The 22381-nt window shown below is 47.5% G+C and overlaps 1 protein-coding gene across 8 annotated transcripts in view; it reads right to left on the reverse strand.

Moving 5' to 3' along the window:
* The window catches only part of ZBTB37 (zinc finger and BTB domain containing 37), a 189167-nt gene that overhangs the window by 125989 nt on the left and 40797 nt on the right, over window positions 1–22381 (reverse strand). For 4 of the 8 annotated variants that reach the window (XM_069641118.1, XM_069641117.1, XM_069641123.1 and 1 more), the window contains one exon: window positions 16241–17172. In XM_069641118.1, coding sequence (XP_069497219.1) covers window positions 16241–17172 — 932 coding nt within the window. Of the gene's footprint in view, window positions 1–16240; window positions 17176–22381 lie in introns of all 8 variants that reach the window. The other 4 variants (XM_069641119.1, XM_069641121.1, XM_069641120.1 and 1 more) reach the window with 1 other exon arrangement.

Raw genomic sequence — 22381 nt, forward strand, 5'->3', positions numbered from 1 at the left:
CATTCAAATCCAAGTCAATAATGGCAGCATCCCCTGCCACTTGAGGTAAACTTTTTATGGCAGTGGGGAGAAACGATCCTTGAGTTAATGAGTCTAACAGTGCCGTATCCGAGATGGATAACTCATGCAGGCAAGAATTTTGTCGCACAGCAGCAAGTAATAGACCTGGTGCTGTGCCTAATGTAGGGCGGGCAGTATCAAGTGCAGGACTCACCGTTGAGATATGTGCACTACAAACAGCCCCCATTATTTGTGTCTGATCACTGGCCACAGCCCTCTTTGCTCTGTGGGCTGATAGTGAACCGCTACAAAACATTTGAACGTCCCCGTTCACAATTGCACTTTTTTGGCAGGACCCCGTGCCAGAGTCGCACACTCATGCCGGGCTGACAATCCCATATCATTGTAGACAGCTGTGAACAACGGAGATTGAGTTTTTAACAACATGCCTGAGGTCATGGATCTGGTCAGCATAACAGCCAGACCAGATTTACTCTTCTTTTGATCAAGGAGCGCAAGAATTCACAGGGGAACCACTCCTGTTGCTCCTCCTCCTCGACCACCTTCTCACAATGGGAGTGCCTTAGCTTACACTAATACACTCACACTGAGACAGAATTCAGACAGAAAGTAAGTGCTGTAAAACAGCTTGTTGCATGTGACCAAGATGCGACTGGGATCAAAGGGCCTAGCCCCGCAGTCTCCCACCGTTCGCTAATCGTGATCACACAAATCTCCTGATAAAAGTAGTATGAGTTATTGAGATTGTCAGTTTATATACTGTTTTTCATTACCATCTTATGTGATGCAAGACGTCATGCCAACACGCCGACTTGAGGGACCGCAGCAATCCAGGGTGCACGTGCATCCAGCGCCTAACAGCCGCACAACAGCCAGTGGCCTTGACTCCGACGGGCTTAACGCCGCAAGGGCGGTTGAGTCAGCTTGAAGTAGGATCTACTTGTCACGTGATCAATCACGTGCTGGACACCGGTCCCGCCTCCTCCAGGAAGCGTGATCAGCAAGAGCCTGACTGGCTCGCAGTGCTGATACAGATTAGCCAAGTTCTATGTAAACACAACGCTCCTCGGTGGGAGCAGTCCTTCACAGCTTCACACAAAATAAGATTGCATTTAGTTTGACGAGTAGCGCTCCCTCCATCTTCACAATCCTTGTGAATACCTCTGGTAACACTTTCTCCTCGGCTTTGCCAACTCAAGAGACCCACAATACCTGCTCTATAGTATTGGGGTTCGACTTGATGGTCTCTCCACTCACCACATTTATACACTTCTAGGCTGCTTAGGTCTCCACTGTTAACAAGCCTTTTTTAAACTCTATTAGTACACAGTGAGGGTCAATGAGCACGTTACATCCTCTGTGGCCATTTTTTTTGCTGTTTATTCCTCGCGTCGAGAAACTGTTGCAGCGCCATTTCTCGACATGAAAAAAATTACAATTAGTAACCTACGGGCCATTAACGGTCAGGTAATGTCCCCGGGCTCCGTTAAAGTCCTCGCTTTGCTTGGGCTTCTAACTATGGCCCTGTGTGTATTACCCTCCTCATATTACCTAAATCAAGGCCAGGAAGTACACCATATCAATCTGCAAGCCTTCCACCACCCACTGAGTTTCAAGATGTTACTTACCAACTGGTAACGTTCTTTCGACTGGATGTTCCTCCAACGTAGTCCTCATCTGTGACATGTAATGTCCACAGCTCTGCTGTTTCGGAAATATTTTGGCAGAGGGCGCCCTGCGTCAATGCCGTCGGGTCGTTGTCCCCCGAAGGCCTCTGTCGAGGAGGACGTCATCTGATGTTACAAGTAGCACGCACGGCGCCCACAGCCTCAGTTCTTGTCCCCCCCCCCACTACGTGTGGCACACGTGCCTATAATACAGCACTTAGCCTTGTTAGAACGAAAGCTGTAACGACATGGGAAATTCTTGAGAGGGGTAGGCTGGGAGGGCGATGAGGAAAACGTTGCAGGAACATCCAGTCGAAAGAATGTTACCAGTAGGTAAGTAACTTGTTCTTCAAATGGAGTGTGTCCTCCAACGTATTCCTCATCTATGACAGACTCCCAAAGAGTGGAGGAAGGAGAAGAATTTAGACATACACAATTAAATGGCAGAATAAAGCACTGCCTTAAAAAAGGCAACATCCTGAGCATGGGAAGTATCCAGGGAATAATGCTTAATAAACTTGTGTATGGAGGACCACGTCGCATCATCACAGATGTTCTTTACCGGTACACCCCTCTGCAGGGTTGTCGATGTGCCATGCCCCTAGTGGAATCAGCCTGCAAGCCCTCAGGAGGGTCCTTGCCAGCCAACCTGTAGCATTCTGAAATAGCGAGGATGATCCACCTAGACAAGTTCTGCTTAGAAACAGCCTGGCCTAATCGGTGTCCTGTATACCCCACAAAGAGCTTGTCGTCCGCTCTGACCCTGGACATTCTAGAAAGATAAAAGCTCAATGCCCTCCTACGATCCAACCTATGGAGTCTCTCCTCGTCCTTACTAAGATGCAAAGGAGGATAGAAGGCAGGCAGCACCACCTTCGGACTTAAACAAAATTCTGACACTATAGGTAGGAAGGACAGACGTACTCTCAATACAACCCTGTCCTTGTGGAACAAAGTACAGGGTGGCTTAGAAGAAAGTGCCTGCAACTCGCTCACTCTTCGAGCAGAGGTAACTGCAACCAAGAAAACAGTCTTAAATGTAAACAATCTCAACAGACAAGAGTTGCAAAGGTACAAACGAAGCACCCATCAGAAACCTTAAGACCAAATGAAGGTCCCAGATTGGCACCCGAAAAGGCGACAGCGCGAACACATTTGTGAGCCTTTTCAGAAACGGAGTGATCAGTGGAATCTTGAAAGAAGAGCATTCCTCGGACGAGTGCTTAAAGATAGAAAGCACTGCCAGGTAACCTTTAATGGTTCCCACCTGAAGACCTGTGTTGGCCAAAGAAAGCAAGAAGGAGAGAACCTCCGGAATTGAGCACTGAAAAGGATCAACATTCCTTCCTCTACACCAGTCGCAAAACTTACGCCAGCGGCAACGGTACAGGGACTTTTTTGCTGGCTGCCTGGCTGAAACCAACAGCTCCATCACGTCATCCGGGAGGTCCCAATCCTTATATTTCAACCGTTCAGAAACCATTTGTGAAAGTTGAGAATCTTGACCTCTGGATGGAGAACCCGATCTTCCTCCCACGAGAGAAGATCCTCTCTTTGGGGGAAGACGAGGACAGAGTGTCATGCTCTCCTGGCCCAATCCGGAGCAATGAGGATCATGCGGGTCCCGAACTTTCGTAGCCTCCTGAGAACTTGAGGAATGACAGGGATTGGAGGAAACTCGTACAAAAGCGGGAACAACCAATCCACAATCTCCAGGAGAACACGTCTCCTAGAGCGGATTCCCTTGAGCAGTACCTTTCGCACTTCTGGTTGGCACCAGTCGCGAACAGGTCCACCTGTGGGGTTCCCCAAAGGGCAAAGATCTTTTGGAGGACTTCCTGAGCTAGTTCCCACTCATGGGAGACTGTGCCCTGCCTGCTCAGAGTGTTTGCCGCCATGTTCTCCTCTCGAGCCAGATGAACCGCTGTTAGAGAAATTCCTTCTTGAATTGCCCAGAACCAGAGCTGCATTGCCTCCTTGCACAGAGGGAGTGACCCTACACTTCCTCTCTTGTTGAGGTTATGCATTGAGACTGTGTTGTCCGACATTATCAGGACATTCTTTCCCCGTACAGACGTCAGGAAAGCCTTCAGTGCTAGCCCGATTGCTCTCAGCTCCAAAAGATGGATGTGTAGTTTGGACTCCGATGGAGACCAACGACTGCTGATGCTCAGATCGTTGGCATGAGCCCCCCACCCCGTGAGGGAAGCATCAGTCAGTCAAAAAGGCTCTCCTTTCATGAGATTGTCCTCCCTGGCCCACCACAGAAGATCCTGGGAGACCTTGACGGGAACATGAAGGAGATCCAACATCTTGCCTGAGAACTGGGACCACTGAGCGCGTAGAGCCCACTGAAGGGATTGCATTCTCAGCCAGGCCTCTGGCACTGGAAAAATGCAGGATGCCATGAGGCCGAACAACCTTAAGAATTCGAAAGCCGGAAGAGTCTGGGCATTTTTTAACTTGGAAACCCTCTGCAGAATGTGTTGAGCCCTCACCGTGGGTGGCGAGCACATCCCCAAGGATGTGTCGAACACAGCCCGATGCACTGGAGCTGTTGGGAAGGCGTCATATGCAACTTCGGGAGAACACCAGTTTGTGAAGGGAGTGGCAAGTGCCACAGATGATCCAAGGCTTGTTTGGGAGAACGTGCCCTGATCAGCCAATCTTCCAGGTAGGGGTAGACGTGAATCCTCTCTCTCCTGAGATACGCTATCACTACCACCATGAGCTTGGTGAAGACCCTCGGGCGGAAGTCAACCCGAATGGCAGGACCCAAAACTGATAGTGCAAGCCGCCAACTGAGAACCTCAGTAATTCCCTGTGCTTGAGATGGATCGGCACATAAAAATAAGCATCCTGCAGGTCCAATGACACCAACCAATCCTGAAGTTGGAGGACCTGAAGGATCTGAGAAAGAGTGACCATCTTGAACTTGTCCTTCCTGAGGTACTTGTTCAAGTATCTCAAGTCCAAGATGGGTCTCAGTCCTCCGTCCTTCTTGGGAATCAAAAAATATGGGGAATACCAACCCTTGTTCCTCTCCGCCTTATGCACTGGTTCTATAGCGCCTTTCTCTAGCAGGGTCAAAATTTCCTGCACAAGGAGCGGATCCGGAACCCTCAAAGAGTGCTTCCCGGTGGATTGTCGTGAGGCAGTTTTAGAAAAGGAAGGCGGTAGCCGTGGGTTATAGTTTCCAGAGCCCACGCATCTGAAGTAATGGCTCGCCACTCTTCTAGATGCCGAGACAGCCTGCCCCCCCCCCCAGTGAACAATGAGAGAAGGCCTCAGCAGTTTTGAAGCGGCTGCGGCAGCGCCTGATGGCGAAGAGGCTGCTGCTTAAGAGGCCTTGGCACCTCTACCTCGACCACCACGAGGAAACTTAATATGGCCCCTCTGGCCATCCATCTCGCCCTTCCCAATGAGGAGTAGTTGCTGTCCCCGAGGATGAAAAAGGCAGAGGTTGTCGAACAGCTGCACCCAAAGACTTGTCAGCAGCTTTGGAGGTCTGCAACTTCTCAAAGCTCTCGTCAGCTTTGCTGCCAAACAGATGCAACCCGTCAAAGGGCAGGTTGAGAAGACGAGCGCTTATCGTCGGTAGGGATGATAGGGTAGGCTGCCTGCTTCGAGGTGGCTGCAGCCACCTGAACCACCAAACTCTCCGGAGTGGGGTGTGTGGACAGGTAGCTGGGGTCGCAACAGGATGTGCAGTATTTCTCTGTCAATGACTTGTTCACCGCCGGAATACTCTCCGGGGTGTTGCAAGTAGCAGCCACCCTCTTTGGCAATGCCATATGAAATGGCCACCGGGTCAGTGGACGGACCCTGATCCAGAATATCTGTAAGATCATCTCGATCAAACTGTACCGGAGGCCTGGCCCAGCCCAGGTACTCCACAACTCTCAACATCAATCTTCGATAAGAAGAGTCAGCATGATCCCCCGGATCCGGCCTACCAAATTTAAATCTCAGGGGACGTGTCAAGGCCACTGGCATTATGCAAGGACTGACACAGATCCTCCATCCGGCTCTCTTCAGAAATGAGACACTTGAAACACGAGGAGTCCCATATGGAAGGCCAAAAGGCCCAACATCCTCCTCAGACCTTTCTTCTTCCTCATAGATGTCCTGGAGAGACTTAAAGAAGTCCTTCCTTGGGAGAGGAGTACACCTCTTCTCTGTAACAGTCTTCACAGACTTAGAAGTATCCTTCCTTGGAGGGTCCACAGTCACAGGGACCTCCACTGATAAATCGGCCCAGATGGCATGGATGGCGTCAACAATGGCGCCGACGGCGAGGGGGCGTGGCTTGGCAGCCACGGGCTAGGACGCGACTCATGCTGTCTCCTGCCGATCCGGACATGATCCTGTAACTTGGGCATGCCAAACTTGCAGCACGAGTCATTGGAGGTGCATTTTCTGTCATGGGAATAGGTGCTGCGCAGGAAGAACGTCCTTCTGAGTGAAACGGGACTGTAATGCAGCAATTATTAAATTATGGACAAAATAGCGGTAACGGAGGTGGAACGGGAGAACACCGAAAAGAAAATGGCGGCCGGCCCTGAATAGAACAAAGAGAAAGGAGGCTCGGTGCAGAGACGGCCTGTCGGAAGACTGCGAGGAGGTGCCTGTAACGCACTGGAAGTGGAACAAGGACCGAGAAGCCAAGCGGCAGACCTCGAGGGATCAGAGGAATCGGGTGGCTGGAACAGGCCACAGCTGCAAGTACCGAGGGCCCCCGCAGTGAACGGTGCGGAATGACAGGAGGGATCCAGCTCGGCGCAGCATTGCGCCCGGAGGGGGGAAAATAAATAAAAGAGGTGGATGCGGAGGCAATGATAAAGTGGGCCCCCGACAGGTACACAGGCCGGTGAAGGCAGACAGTGAAGAGGGTGGAGGGGGCGCCAGCAGCCCCAAACGAATAAAGGAGGCTGGGCTGAGAGGCGCGGGCAGCGGAGAAGCGTGCGCTGCATCGACTACATTGTTGCAGCGGTGGAGGACAAAGACACTGAAAACCACGGGCTGCAACTGTAGCACAAGGCCTGGTGCGCGGTCGAGAACCGTTCAGCGGATAATCGGAGATTCAATCCGAGGTGCAGTGAAGTGATCCATGTTCAATAATTCTGCAGTGAAACATGGGACGTGGCTAAGAGAGCCATTGGATGTGACGTGCTCTTTCCGAGGCTCCTGTTGATCGGGATGACAACAGAAAAATGCCCACATTCAGATGAAATCCAAAGCTACTATTCCTGAAAAATGAGTGTGTGAAGCTCTAAGGAAGAACAGGACACAAACATGCACTCTGTGAGCAGCGCGGCTCCAGAGATCTGAACCTCGAAGGTCCGTGCCCGGGAAAGTTCGAGTGCGGCTGAATAGAGATGGTGGCCACCCGGGAACAAAGGCACCAAACCAAATGAGGCTAAATCCGAATCCTACAGGACGCTTGCAGGTCATTGCAGGACTCGCGACACACGCAGTAACTGCGGCTCCCTTTGCAAGGATTCCATAATGTCCCGTAAAACGAAATGAGGAAATAGATACCATAATCACATAATGCAGTGAACATTCGCCGGGGGAAAAAAGGGGGATAGGAGAGATTGCTCATATCCCCCGCAGAACCCTGAAAGACAGACTACGTGGTGATCCTTTAAGGCCTAGGATATTGATACTGAGTGGGTGCCTCCCCCACTGGTGGAACACAGGAGGTGGGCTGCACCCCAGCATCCGGCTGCAGCGCCATGTCCAGCAAGCCTTCAAGACTAAAAGCAAAGCAACCCACGCTGGACGAATTTGCCAGGAGACCGCTGGGCCCGGAAAGCGCCAGGAGCAAAGATAAGCCCCCCGCAGGCGGCATGGCTGCCTCGGGCACGAATCAGGAGGTCCTAGCTGCGATTGCAGACTTGAAAGCGGACTTGAAAGCAGCCTGGGAGGCCAAGCTCGAAATAGTGGTATCTGAGCTGAAAACTGCGTTGGACCTCAAGGTCGGGGAAGTGCAGGAAGACGTGAATCTACTCCGACAGGGCGTAAGGGATCTGGCGGAGCGCACAGAGAACCTTGAGAAAGAGACAAACTCAAACACAGCAGACTGTGCCTCACACAAGTCGGAACTGCATATCCTGGTACATAAAGTGGGCAATCTGGAGAGTAGGGCGGAGGAAGCAGAAGGACGCGCCCGAAGGAACAACATCCGCATTGTGGGGCTGCCTGAGGGGACGGAGGGCCACAACCCCAGAGAGTTTGTGGAAAACATGTTGCTGCAGGAGATACCCGGAGGAGCCCTGTCTCAGGGATTCGATGTGGAACGTGCACATAGGACTCTAACGAGGAGACCGCCGCCGGGCAATCCGCCTAGGCCAGTTATCGCCAAGATCCTTAACTACCAAGACCGAGAGAGGATATTGGAACACTTCCGCAAAGGTGGAACAATTAAGCGGGGGGAGGCAAGCATAACGGCCTACCCAGACTATACCCTGATGGTGCAGCGGAGCCGGATGAACTTCGGGGCGGTCAAAAGAAGACTGAGGGAAGCAGGTCATAAATACATGTTACTTTACCAGGCAAAATTGAAAGTTTTTCATAGGAACAAGACTTTGTTTTTTGACACTCCAGAGGATGCCATGGGATGGCTCGACATGCAGGGTTCCCCCCAGGAGCCCGGTATCCAGACAGAAGAAGGAGACGGAAGAGATAAGTAATGAGCACCGAGAACACTGGGAGAGGGAGCGGTTTAAGACTGTGGGACTTGACTATAATCATTGATATGACCTGTTAGTAGCTGAGACCGGACTAGGTTAGATAATGTGTTGAGCGCACTGAAATTGGTGCTTCTTAAGGAGCATAGTAGAGCAAGTCTTAATACCTCCATTTAGTAGTAATTGTTAATTGGCCGTTAGGGCGACTTCACCCTACTGAGCTCTGAGTATATTAGTCGGGGCTAGATGTGGGGGTGCCTGAGATCCAGGGATGGAGCTGGGCAACAGTTGGGAAGGGTGTTGTTGGGGAAGGGATGGGAGGAGGGGAGTTTGATATGTATATAGTTTTGGGGAGTTTGAGTTTTAGTTTAAAAATGAGTCCACACAGCAGGATTGTATGGCTGAATCCGTGTCGCGCAGGAGGGTGGGATTTGCTGGAGGTAGAAATGGAGGACGGGAATGAGCTATGGGGGACCTCAAAATAATTACGTGGAATGTCAGGGGACTTAACAGCTACCTGAAAAGGAACAAGGTCATGTCGTATTTGAGGAGGCAGAGGATAGACATTGCGCTGCTGCAGGAAACGCACCTGACGCGGGAGAAGATGGAGGTGATTGTTAAGAAATGGAAAGGGGTGGTGGTGGGCGAGACATACTCTGCGTATGCTAGGGGAGTACTAATCTGGGTGGCGCTGCATGTTTCATTCCAACCATTGCAGGAGTTGGCGGAGACGGATGGGAGGATGGTCATGTTGAGAGGAATGGTGGAGAATAGGGAAATCAGCATTATAAACACATATGCCCCCAATCGGGATACAGCGGCCTACTTTAGGACTCTGAGTGCCAACCTCGGCATGTGTAAGGGTAGCGCAGTGATCTGGGGTGGTGATTTTAACTGTGTACTTAATCCCAATGTAGACAGATCGGATGGCAGGGTTGATAGGCCCTCCTCAGCGGCGAGAGTATTGCAGACACCGTTAGACGATTTTCACCTGGTGGACATGTGGAGAACCAGATACCCCCCAAGACAGGCAGTACTCTCATTATTCCGCCCCTCATCAGCTACATACGAGGCTGGACTATATCTTTGCCACGTCGGATGTGATGGTGGAGGTTGCCCAGGTAGAATATAAGGCAAGGGTCCTCTCTGATCACTCGCCATTGGTTCTGGGGTGGCAGTACCGCCCCCCCGAGGGCAAGTATCCCTACGTGGCGCCTCCATGCTGAGGCGCTCAAGGATCCAGTCTTAAGAGAGGACATGAGAGAGGAGATCGCAAATTACTTTGAGGAGAATACGGGCAGCGTGGACTCGGCGGGTACATTATGGGAAGCCTTCAAGGTAGTGATGCGGGGGGTTGCAATAGCAAAATCAAAGGGCCTGCAGGGTGGGGTTCTAACAGATCTACGGACAGAAGAGGAACTAGAGGGAATATTGAAGGGTGGATGCGAAGACATGGAGCGAGTACTGGGGCTGCAACAGAAATGCGCGGAACACTGGGAAAGGCTCAGTAACCTTAATTATAAGAAGTACATTGAGAGACAGCATGCGGGTGGGGATAAGACAGGACGGTTGTTAGCGTGGCTATATAAGAGCGAGGCGCCAAGGCCCCCGATTAGATCAATAATGAGGGAAGATGGTAGCGTGGTGGACACCCAAGAGGGTGTCAACGAAGAGTTTGCAGAATATTATAAAGCGTTGTATGCGGATGAGATGGGGAGTAGCCGAGAGGATATATTGGAAACATTGGGAGATATAGGACTACCCATGATAAGCGAGGAGGAAAAGGAGGAGCTAGATGCATCGATCACACTAGAGGAGCTAGAGGAAGTGGTGAGGCAATTACCTACCTGTAAGACCCCAGGGGCGGATGGGTTCCCAAGTGAATTCTACAAGACATACAAGGCAGAGGTGCTCCCCCCGATGTTGGATATGCTCAACGAAGCGTTTGAGGTGGGACGGTTGCCGGAAACACTCAGAGAGGCAGCAAGAATACTGCTCCCTAAGCCTAATAAACCTGCACACAGCTGTGGCTCCTACAGACTTCTCTCAATGTTAAACCAGGACAGCAAGATATTGACAGCGGTCCTGGCGAACAGATTACAGAGAGTGATCAGCAAGCTGATACACCCAGACCAGACAGGCTAAGTCCCAAATAGGAATATAACCCATAACCACAGGCGACTCCGACGGGTGATTGAATGGAGTAGTACGGCTGAGGGCGAAATGGCGACCGTGTCATTGGACGCGGTCAAAGCTTTTGACTCGGTCAAATGGTCGTGGTTGTTGGCAGCCTTGGAGACGTATGGCATGGGGCCCGGTTATACGAGGTGGGTGACTATGCTATATAGTGAGCCGCTGGCCAGAGTTAGAACGGGTGCAGTAATATCTGAGAGATGGCAATTGAGTAGAGGCACTAGACAGGGGTGTCCCTGGTCCCTGATGCTCTACATATTAGCCCTAGAGCCCATAGCGATATACCTCAGACAGCAATACGACACGATAGGTATTGAAGTGGGAGGAGAACGACATCTGATCTCCTTATATGCAGATGATTTGTTGCTATACTTAAGATACCCAGAGGAAAATCTCCAGTACATACTGGAGGTGATGGCGAGATATGCAGAACTGTCCGGCATAGCGGCAAACCCCCAAAAATCCAGCATGTTTCCACTGGGCGACTACAAAGGAACCCCTGAGACGAGGTTACCGGTGTTACAAATACCGTGGGAGGTTAGCTCTTTCCGGTATCTGGGGATAGATGTGTATCATACGGTGAAGGAGGAGCATAAGCATAATACCAAGGTGGCACTCAGGAAAATCGAGAAGTGTATGCAGTTTTGGGTTAAGTTGCCCTTAGCTATGATGGGACGGGGTGCAATGCTAAAAATGGTGGTCCTGCCGAGGCTTTTGCATTACTTTAGCAATGTCCCATACATGATACCCAAGAAGTTCTTTGCCAAGCTTAACGGTATGTGTAGGTATTTCTTCTGGCATGGTACCCGGAACAAAGTGGCGCTGTGGAAGCTGCAGAACCTTTACGAAAAAGGGGGGGATAAGACTGCCCAATTTTGAGGTGTATTATGTGGCAAGTCAGCTGCAGTATGTGGCTCAGTGGCTTTCGGACGATGTGACCCTTGAATCTAGGTTGTTTGGACATGACTGTACCCCATTTTACTTGAGGGAAATGATCTGGTTACCCAGGGTCGAAATGAGAGAGCGCCCCAGGATGATGATGCTTGGGTGGCAGATGTGGCGTATGGCGTGCCGGATGATGGAGAACCCATTTCCTTGCTCCCCGCAGGTGCCGCTGGTGGCGTTGGCAGGGGAAGATATGCAATTGAGGGCTATCCTCAGGACCCATTGGGAATCTGTGGGGCTGGTGACGCTAGGAGATGTCTGGCAAATGGGGGCCATTTTGGATTTTGAGGTCCTGGGGAAGGAGACAGGATTGCATGCGGGCCAATACATTACATACCACAGAATTGTTCAGAGAATCCGGGAGACGTGGCCTGAAACTGTTTTAGGAGAAGAACCCGATGCCATCATAGAAATAATATATGATATATCAGATGGGGGCCATGAGATTTCCAGGCTATATGAGATGGTGATGTCTAAAGTTGGGAAGGATCTGACGCAGCTGAGGCTAGACTGGGAGGCAGAGGTGGGAACCCCGATAGAGGATGGGATGTGGAAACGGGTGCTCGGATATCATAAAAAGGTGTCAAGGAATGCTAGACTTAAACAAATACAACTATATATAACGCACAGAGCATGTATGACGCCCTTGAGGATATCCAAGTTTGAAAACGCTGGACGACAAGCATACCCCAAATGTGACGAGGAGAACGCGGATATGACACATATGTTCTGGTCATGCCCAGTGATTGAGCGTTTCTGGGGTGAAGTGGCACAAAAGTTAGCTGAGAAAGGGGTCACGCTGATGATAGACACAGCTTGGGCTTGCTTGTTGGGAGGGTACCCCAGATCATCAAAACTTAAACATATTACTAAATTGAAAGACCTAGCATATGTGCTTGCCAAACGGAGGATCGCCATGGGTTGGAAGACTTGTCACAAGCCACGGGTGGAGGTATGGTGGAAGGAGTTACAGAAATGGGCAGAGGCAGAAATGATAGTATGGCAAGAGTCGAACACTGTAGGGGGGGGGGAGAAGAGATGGGGACCCTGATGGCATGGAAATCACTCATAGCTGAATTGTTTGGAACAATACAAGATCTGACTGAATCTACAGGAAGCGAGACCCCGCCGCATGCGGCGGACACGATGAACGATAAACAGATAGGCTCATGATGGGTGGTGGGAGGGGGGGAAGCAGTGGCCAAGATTAAGCATTAATATGATTATTTTTTTTGTAAAATGCACTGCGTGTTTGGTTGTATGTTGGTTTCTTTTTTGTTTGATTAAAATTAATAAAATTATTTAAAAAAAAAAAAAGACAATGGCGCCGACTGCTTCGAGGGCCTGACCGGGGGCAAGGACCCGACAGGTGCACCCGATTGGCATGGTGCTGATGGCGTCCACGCCTTCAAGGGCTTCGTGGATTTCACAGGTTTCAACGGTTCGCTGGGGACGAAGTCCGCAACCTCGACTTGGCACATCTCTGGTGAACACCTGATGCATTGTCCGAACGGGTCCTCTAAGGTTCCCGGTGCTCATCACGCCATCCACCAGGGCCCAAAGGTGCACAAGCATCCGGCCGAGACCGTTCATGCCGGCTTCATCAGAAGGCGCGGACGGAACTCTGCCCTGGGTTTGAAATATCTTCAACATCTGCACTCGGAAAGCATCCCACACCTCCGGGGTCGAGGATTTAGTAGGGCAGGTCACCTTCTTCGAGGAGGCGTCGTCCGAAGAGGACGAGGAAGGCGAATGGTGACGCCGCTTCCTGGACCGCCGTGACGAAGAGTAAGAGTGGCTCGAACCACTGCGGGACCGGGAGCGCTTGGACTTCTTCCTACGAGGAGAGTCCCCTCTCAAATCGTCGGTCGAAATACCAGCCGACATGGACTTACGGGGCTGGGACACCCTTCCTACCTTCAATTTCCCCTTACGTTCCTGCAAGGCTTTGGCAGTCAACGACGGGCACTTTGAGCAGTCATCAGTCAGATGGTCCTCGCCCAGGCACCACAGACAAATTCTATGCGGATCCGTAATCGACATCTTGGTGCCGCAGTCCCAACATTTCTTGAACCCAGACCGCAGGGTCGTCTGGGTAGAAGAAGGAGACATGATATGGTAACGTAACAGTAACCACAAGGCGTGCCGGGTTTTACGAAGCAAACACGTTTGCGGAAAAACAGGATCGAGGCTACGGGCGCTGGGCGTGCTACTTATAACATCCGATGACTTCACCCTCGACAGAGGCCTTCGAGGGACATCGACCCAACGCCATCGACGCAGGGCGCCCTATGACGAAAAATTTCCAAAGCAGCACAGCTGTGGACATTACATGTCAGATGAGGAATACGTTGGAGGACACAATCCATTCGAAATCTGATTTTGTATGCGGTTGTCAAATCCCCTCTTGCCGAGCTCATCCAACCATTTCTTAATTATTTTGTACGATGAGCACAAATCTGCTAATAGTTCCACCACAAGGCTATCTATTTTTACTGTACACCTTAACTATTTCCCTTCTCCACTTAAGTTCTTTTCTTCCCAGCTTGTACTATCCCCTCCTCCTGTTTCCACCTTCTCGTCTTCCCATCTCTTAATGTCCGTAATCTTGGTCTTCATCTTGATATTGGCCTATCTTTCACTTATCACATTTCTATTATTTCTCGCTCCTGTCGATTCCATCTCTAACATACAAAGTTAGGGCTTTCCTTACCTTTAGCGCTACTAATTTTCTAATATCTTCTCCAATTTTATCACGATTACTCTACTGGTCCGCACTTCTCTTTGGCCTTACTGTCTCTCACTTAGCTCCATTAAAGTCTGTCTTCAACTCCTCTATTCGTCTCTTGTATGCTGTTCGCATTCGTGATTCTATCTCTACTTCTTTAGCCTCTCTTCAATGGCTACCTTACCACTCTCAGCTGATATTCAATTTTCTCTGTATTGTATTTAAGTCACTCCATGGTCTTGCTCCTGTCTATCTTTCATCCCGTGTCTCTTTCCATGTCCCCTACCGTGTTCTTCGTTCACAGTCCAATTTTCCATTAACTGTACCTCATTCTCCTTGTGCACCTTTGCACTTTTTGCTGTTTCTTTCCTTGCTCCTCTCCATTGCAAGGCTCACCTTGTTGCTCTTCAATCTATTAATTCCTATTTTGCCTTTTGTGCTGCTCTGAAAACCTTTCTACTTCAATCACAATTGTGTACTTCAACTAATCTTGTAAGTGAAGGTATTTATCTGATGTATACTGTACTACTACCTACTTTAATTATTGTACTGTAAATTGGCATCTGTGCAGCGCCTTGGAATAAGGCGCTATAAAAATAACAAATACAAATGTACGCATAACCACTTCATGGTCTGCTTTCACATGGTCCTAGATACAAGAGAGACCCCCTCTTTCTTTCATGTGACAGTTAATGGTCCCCTCAATCCAAAATGTGGAGTTTTTGTCCGATAGGTTTTTGGAACTGGCTAAAAATGCTTGTGCCACTTTTTTCAGTTCTGCTGGGGTCAAATATCTTTTTTGGTTTTAGTTCATAAAAAGTGGTTTCCTTTTCACCACATTAACTTGCACACCTTCATTATCCTGGTCTGTCTTTCTCTTTCTTTCATGGCTTTAGCACACAATTCTGTGTACACAACTTCTTTTTTGGGATTGTTATAGTTTCTTCTAACATTTCCAATGCATAATTATTCATAATAATTTAGCATTTATACAAAAGCTACAAACCCTCAGGCATCCGAGCGCTGCTCATTGTTACTCACGGTGTGTGGTGCTCATTTATCGACCTCGGAAGAATGAAAGGCTAAGTTTGATCCTGCCGGGATTTGATCCTGCGTCAGCAGGCTCTGCACAGATGTCAAAGCGAGTGCTCTACTCGCTGTGCTATCCGACCGGCGTCATGCATAGACTTTCTTGCACAATACAGTTTGTATGGATAATTATTTGTTCCCTCCATAGTTGGTCAGGCCCACTGCGGTACAAAACCAACAGGGCAGCACCAATGTTTGTAGTGTTGGGGCCATAGTCTTAGACGGCCCCAACCCAACCCCAACCCCCCGCCCCAGTCTGTTTCCCTTAGTAAACGTAAGTCTACTGATCACTATATTTGCAATGAGTACTACTTTTTCCCCAGGTGAGGGGCGCCCATTATTCACTGCAATCATGTAAATCTTCCATCACTCCTTGCATTTTGGCAAAGAAATGACTGGGTCCCCTGGGGTCGGCAAAAAAATAAAAATAAACTCAGGAAGGTATTCTCTGTGTGGATGTCATTTACAACATTTCGCAACATAAAAGATGCTGAAATCACAGCTTTTGTTATGCAGTGTTGGTTCCTAAACAAACATGGAAGGATGCATGACAATGATCACACCCGATCACATGATACAAAGCCATGCAGCTTTCCTGAACAGACAAACAAAGTATAGTTGCACGTTTCCATTATCCATAAAAGGACATACTGCCAGGTATTGCTTTTATCCAATCAGAAGACACAAGTAATGCATAACTCACAGGCACTCCAATGATAGACTGCCCCACATTATTTGTATCCAGAGACCACAAAGTTGTTCAGACAAACGCAAACCCACTACCATAACTAGCATCCACAGATTGATGTTTTCCAGATACCTACATACTGTTTTTATTCCCCTCACAAAAAAAACACTCACTTCATACAATGCGCCTTTTCATTCACTGGCCTAGGGAGACTCACCTGTCCATTTCACTGCTAGTAGGTCGGGCCACCTTGATTCCAGACGACCCGAGTGTGTAACTCTCCTGACTCCCAGACCCATGGCCTGTGGTATCGATTACCATAGCAGTCACCTCCTCTGCACTGCTCCCATCTTCCCCAGAAGGCTGGTTCTCTGCTCCCAGCCACTCCTCCATGTTCTCAGTTTTGATTCGCAGCCCATCGCCGACTTGCACATCGTCCTCACTCCTCCCACTACGGTCAGCTGCCCCTGTCTCCACATACCACTGTCCCACCCGGTTAATGCGCAGGATGGGCTCCCGGCCCTCAGCGTCTGAACTCTGCTCAATGATTTGGGGGCTGGTGGACTCCTCAGGGGGGCTCAGCTCCCGGATGTCCAATACTGTGCTGACCTGGCCATGCCGGCTCCCACGGGGAGTGCTGTGACGTGGACTCAGACTTTGACTGACCCGGTGGGACTCCAGCGGGCGCTCAGCAGATTTTGGGCAGTTAAGTTCCTGCTCTGTTTCCTCAGAGCTGATCTTAAAGTGGATACCCTCCAGGATCTGAGTGCACTTGTCGATGACATGCTGCATCTGCAGGAAGCTGGCAGCAGTCAAGTAGCTGATTATATCTGCCAACTGTAAGCATATCCGGCCTGTGTAACAAAAGGAGAGAAGCCGCTCGAACACAGTAGGGTTTTTGATAACAGAAAGAGAGACCGCGCTCATCTCGCTCAGTGACATGTGGTCACGAAAGTAGGGCGAGCTGGCCGCCAACACCACCTTGTGGGCACGGAAGGACTGTCCCTGCACGTTCACAACGATGTCACACAGACGCCCCTGCATGCGCAACTGATTCAAGTGGCTTAAGACAGAGTTGCTGAATTCAGGAATCTCCAGCTGAATGTTGCCACTCTTCTCCATGGCGACGCCAGTTTCAGGCTCCGAACCCTACTGGAAGAAGAAGAGAGACAGTGATGAAACAACAGATGAGGAAAGGAAAAGATGCACAAAAGAAGGTATGAATATGCACAGGAAAAAATGGAGAGGAGATGATGATAAAAAGCAGAGGAGAAATCACGCAACAAGACGGGTTAAGAAAGGTTGACACAGGAGATAATAAGTTACAAATGTGCCAGTGACTGAGTGCAAGTGACTGGGGAGTATAAACAAAAGATGGACAACATTGATTGGAAAAAAAGAGGGTGGGACAAGGAGAGGACAGAGGAAGAGATGGTGGGATAAGTAAGAAAGATGAAAGAATGGGAGAGCATGAACGGAAAGGAATTCACAGACAGAACAAAGCAGGAAAGGCGGCAGTATGATGAGGCAAAAGAAACAAGGAACAGCAGTTCAGAAGAATAATGCAAAACAAGTGATACATGAGTGCGAACACAAGATGAGACTATGAAAGTTGTCACACAAATGGTGTGTATAAATGTAGCACTGCGATCAGACAGAAAGCTCTTTGACATCACAAAGAAACCCTTTGCCACATCATTGCACAAGGAACACGAGTATTCGATTTCTATGCCTCTAGTGTGACCGAAACTGGATTGGCCTTTGTGACGTTAAGCATTGTGGTAACTGGGGGCAATGCCTAGTCCACCAGGGAATCATGTTCTACAACAAAAGTCCTTGTGATCTTCCCATTACCCATCTCAACAGCTATTACATCTAGCTCCTTTTCAAAATAGTTCTGAATTTCTTTTTAGTTCAATTTTTTCCCTGGAGTTACTAAGCTAACTTACTTGCTGGGTCACAGGGTTCAAGGCTTGTTTTCATGCCCAGTAAATTATGTTCCTTCCCTTCTATACAGAGGAAATCCAATTTTAACCTAAACTTTCATAATCAACTTTATTAAAACGTAAGCCTTGTTGAGAGACAGGGCTGCTATTGGGTCGAGCTAGCTACCTTTTACTTCTTTGTATTTTAGTTAAATTAGATTTAAATTTTAGGCCAATTGGAGGATGCAAGCACAGATTTCAGCAAAATGGCCCAAGCGCAAGGCCATACAAGACAAAATTCCACTAGTTAGCTATGATCCATGTGCTCCTTATCTCCCATTAACAGAATTATTTCTATAATGTCTTAGTTTTTGATCCAAATGTCTTAAAAATGTAATGCTAGTTCAACACACATAGCCGATGGGTGTTTTTCTGTGATTGTTATAGCTAATGAGGTGGTGCAATATACACTGGTGCATAAAATATGAATTTGCATTGATGGGTTTAACTTGGAGTTGATAGAGCACAAGCAAAACCATCAAGATCAGTTGACAAACGCACAGGGAATAGAAACTAATTGTAGTGCCAATTCAGTTCCACATCCTTCCAACTTGGAAAATAAGATTACGGTTAACAGACATGGCGGGGGGTACGGAGGGGGGTTTACTAAATGTACATGACCTTCACTAATGTCACAGGGTCCCATTCAGAGATTTCGCACATCGCCAGGGAGATGGATACCCTGGGGGTATTCATTAATATAGGCCATACACATGTATTTATTTTTTTAGATTAAAAGGACTTTCACAACAATTGCAAGGGGGGATGGGTCTGAATACGACCCACCCCGAACTGGAAGCACGAAGTGCCCACTTTTTGGTGCGGGCAAGCCAAAAAGATGCTGTTAGTCAGGCAGCCGTGATATGGACCAAAACTGATTAATACAAGTGAGGGTGACACATTAACGGCCATACTATTTTCAGATCCCATCCCATTGAAGGTGATGGGAGGGTGATACAGCAGTGCTTCACGTTAGCGGGACGAATAATAGAACAGTTCTTTTTTTAATAATTTAAAGGCACTCTGTTTTCCGTGATTACAATTGATGTAAGCATAACAGCATTATGACCGATACATATGAACACTTAATGTTGATTATTAAGTGTTCGATAGACACAAGGATGCCCAGATATGTGACGCTAGCAAAAGACTGAAATATTCACATAGGGCAAACAGTGTAACGTGCAACGTCACGCTCCGATAAATGGAGTCTAAACCAAACGCTGCAGAATTCTACTGCTTTGCCCAAAACGGATACTGTGTGTTCAACAGACGCACGGTTTATCGTGAGTAGGCCACTAAGAGTGGATTAGCATTGCAATGAAACATGCTGAAGGCAAAGTTACTCGGGGGGACCCTCCATTTGTATTACAGATGTAATGGATACACGAGCAAGGACTTTAAGCAGGAGGTTTCACGCATATCCTAGACTATTGACCGATTGTAACAATATATGGAAAAGATATAGATTGCCAGGTAAAGATAGATTAGGGCATTTACTCTTTTAACAAGAGTTTTGTTCTGTAATATCAGACTACTGAGGTAAGCGACTCATGGGACAATTTTTTTAAATAAATATCTTTATTTATGTTTTACAATTTATCACACAAAGAAAACCATATATAAGATGAAAAGATGGAATAGAGAAGTTCCTACCAGGACAACATTTATTTGAATTTAAAACTCCTTATGATATTGAGAAACGATTTGATAGTAACAGGTATGCCTGACAAGTATGCATTCTAGAAACTGCTCTTTGGTGACAAATCTGAATACAAGCTTCAGTTAGAACTTAAGCTCTTTTAATGAGTCAATCCTGACTGTAGGAGGAAACACGGATTGCTGACAATTTGTGCGAGCAAGGAGATTATAGATATCATCTCAACCTTTGGTGAATGAGGGATTCCCATAAGAGGGATAAGGTTCAGATTCTTTCAAGGGCACAATTACACTGGAGAACTCAAACACGACCAAAAGGCGATCGAATGTTCACAAAGTATAACACTAATATTAGGAGTTTTCCAATATGCCTTTAAGGTGCAGATTGGTTTAAGGGCAGAATTACACTGTGTACTGGTGATGACAAAAAATTAAGCATGCGCACAGATGCCAAATACGCTAGTATGGGTATATAAGTTCCGCAAGTAGACAAACTAGAATGAAACACTCACGTGATTTGAAATGACAAGAAAGGTGTTGGATTCATTTGGCACTACTAAACCAATAATATTTAGGTTACACAGTAAGAAATATTGACATTGGAAGAAATTTGGACATTATATTAATGAGGCTAGTTTTTTCCTCCCCTCCTCCCCCCCCCCCCCCATCTCCCTTCCCATGTTGTTTTCCCTCTCCCTTTTCTCTGGCACTGTGAATTGCTCAAAATGGAAATTGATTAATCGATGTGGCCAACAACATTCAAGCTTTTGTACACAAATGTGGTGTGCAATATTTTGCAATCTATTATATGGCAAAATGGGCTACCCAAATGGGATGGGTGTGACCCACGTGACCTTTTCATTTTTTTAATGAAATTGGTGATTGATTTTTGAAACTTTGGTTATGTTGTGGCATTTTCGGTATACCTTCTGATCCAACGATTTGGGTGCGTATTGGTGATTAAATTGATGTGGTGATTGTTTATTCTGTAAAAAAAACAATTGGGTGTTACAACAACAAATATGAGGTCTCATGTCACCAGCCCTGATGAAGACCTTGTGGAGTTCGAAACACGCGTGTTGAACTGAAATTACATTCTTAAGAGATTTGTATCAAAGACCGTAAAAAAAAACCAGACATATAAAAAATTAGCTTAATAGGAGATAAGCGCATGGATCACAGCTAAATAGTGGAATTTTTCTGAGAGACAGTACACAGATTCCGTTCTTTGCGCAATTAAATAGATTTGAAAAGTATCAGCCGCTTCCTCTGACTTACTTTATTTTATTTACCTTATGTAGCACTTTCATCGAAATGTTCCATTGCAAATTACACACACAGTAGCATTGCGTGGTGAAGGGTGCAACATTTGCACTAGGCACTGAATAGCAATATTTGACTCTTAGCAAGTAAGTAATGGTGTGCTAGTGTATGGATAGAATTGAGGTGGTAAGTGACTTACTTACAGCTGGCTAGTAGCTGGCAATTTACATTTTTGCCCTCTGACTAGGTGTATGAAATTTAACAAGAACAATTAACAAGCATTGGCAATGCCAATAGTTTGGGCTTTTGAGTAGGCATGGGAAAGGCACTCTCCAGGCACAGCCATAGTGCTATTAACTACCCATTGTTGGTAGCAGGTGCAAAATGGTGCGGGTACCTGCGCATCTAATAGCAGTGTCTGGCAAAAGTTTAAAACGTATGCACAAGCCATGGATTTGCCAATGCTCGCTTTAAACAAGACTTCAGTGGCTTTACCAATGCTTGTTTTTACAGGACTTCAGTGAAGGACACACTGAGTGCTTATAAATCATGTAGCTAAAGGTAGGCCTGGTAAGACATTTTTATTACACCAGTAGCGCGTTTACAACTCCAATGAAGGTAATGAAATCTCAGAAGACTGCTTTGAGCAAACACTGGCAGGCACTTTGAATGCAAAGCCTGATGGGAAGGTTTGATTAAAGCAAGCTCAAAGAGTTCACATGAAGAGGTGGTTTCGGCAGGCACAGGCAGGCATGGGTGGGTGGGAATGGCCATAGGGATTAGCATGGCCTGGGCCCACAATGGGGAGGAACATAACCAAACACCACCTATCAGATTCTGTGTCCATCCTTATATGTCATTCCTCCATATTTGTATTCCAATGCAATAGTTTCATCTTATATTTAACGCAAGCGACACCTAATAGTCCAAACTAAAAAGGTGAAGTAAAAATGAGATTTAAGAGGGGGTGGAATATAGTGGTAATCAGACAGACAAAAGCTTAATAAGTACTAGGGCAGGTTCAGCAAACATTTGCTAAACTTGGAGTTAAGAGTACTTCGAGATGGACCACTAACAGACTGAAAAGAAGAAAATGATTGCTATAAATAGGCAGCAGTATTTAAAGATGGAAAAAAGCTAGACATCCCATACATTTAATACAAGCCAGCAAACGTGGAGACAATCGAAAAGTACCCATCACAAAGAAACAAGGCAGCAGGAAAACTTTCATGTCCTATAACAAGGTGTGCCAAAACTTGCCTTTGTGATTAAGTGAACAATATATTGTGTGTCGCTTGGATAGCTCTGAACCCCCAGAGTAGAAGTGTTTCCATTGTCTCTTTCCAAGGATCTGCTATGTTTTAACCTTTTGTAAAGAGGTGGGATTTTAGGATTTTCCGAAAGCAAAACAAGTGGAGTTTTGTCGGGTGGGCAAAACATCTAATATCAAA

This window comes from Ambystoma mexicanum, chromosome 1q (assembly GCF_040938575.1).
Source record: "Ambystoma mexicanum isolate Mex_15411 chromosome 1q, UKY_AmexF1_1, whole genome shotgun sequence".
In the NCBI taxonomy this organism is placed as follows: Eukaryota; Metazoa; Chordata; class Amphibia; order Caudata; family Ambystomatidae; genus Ambystoma; species Ambystoma mexicanum.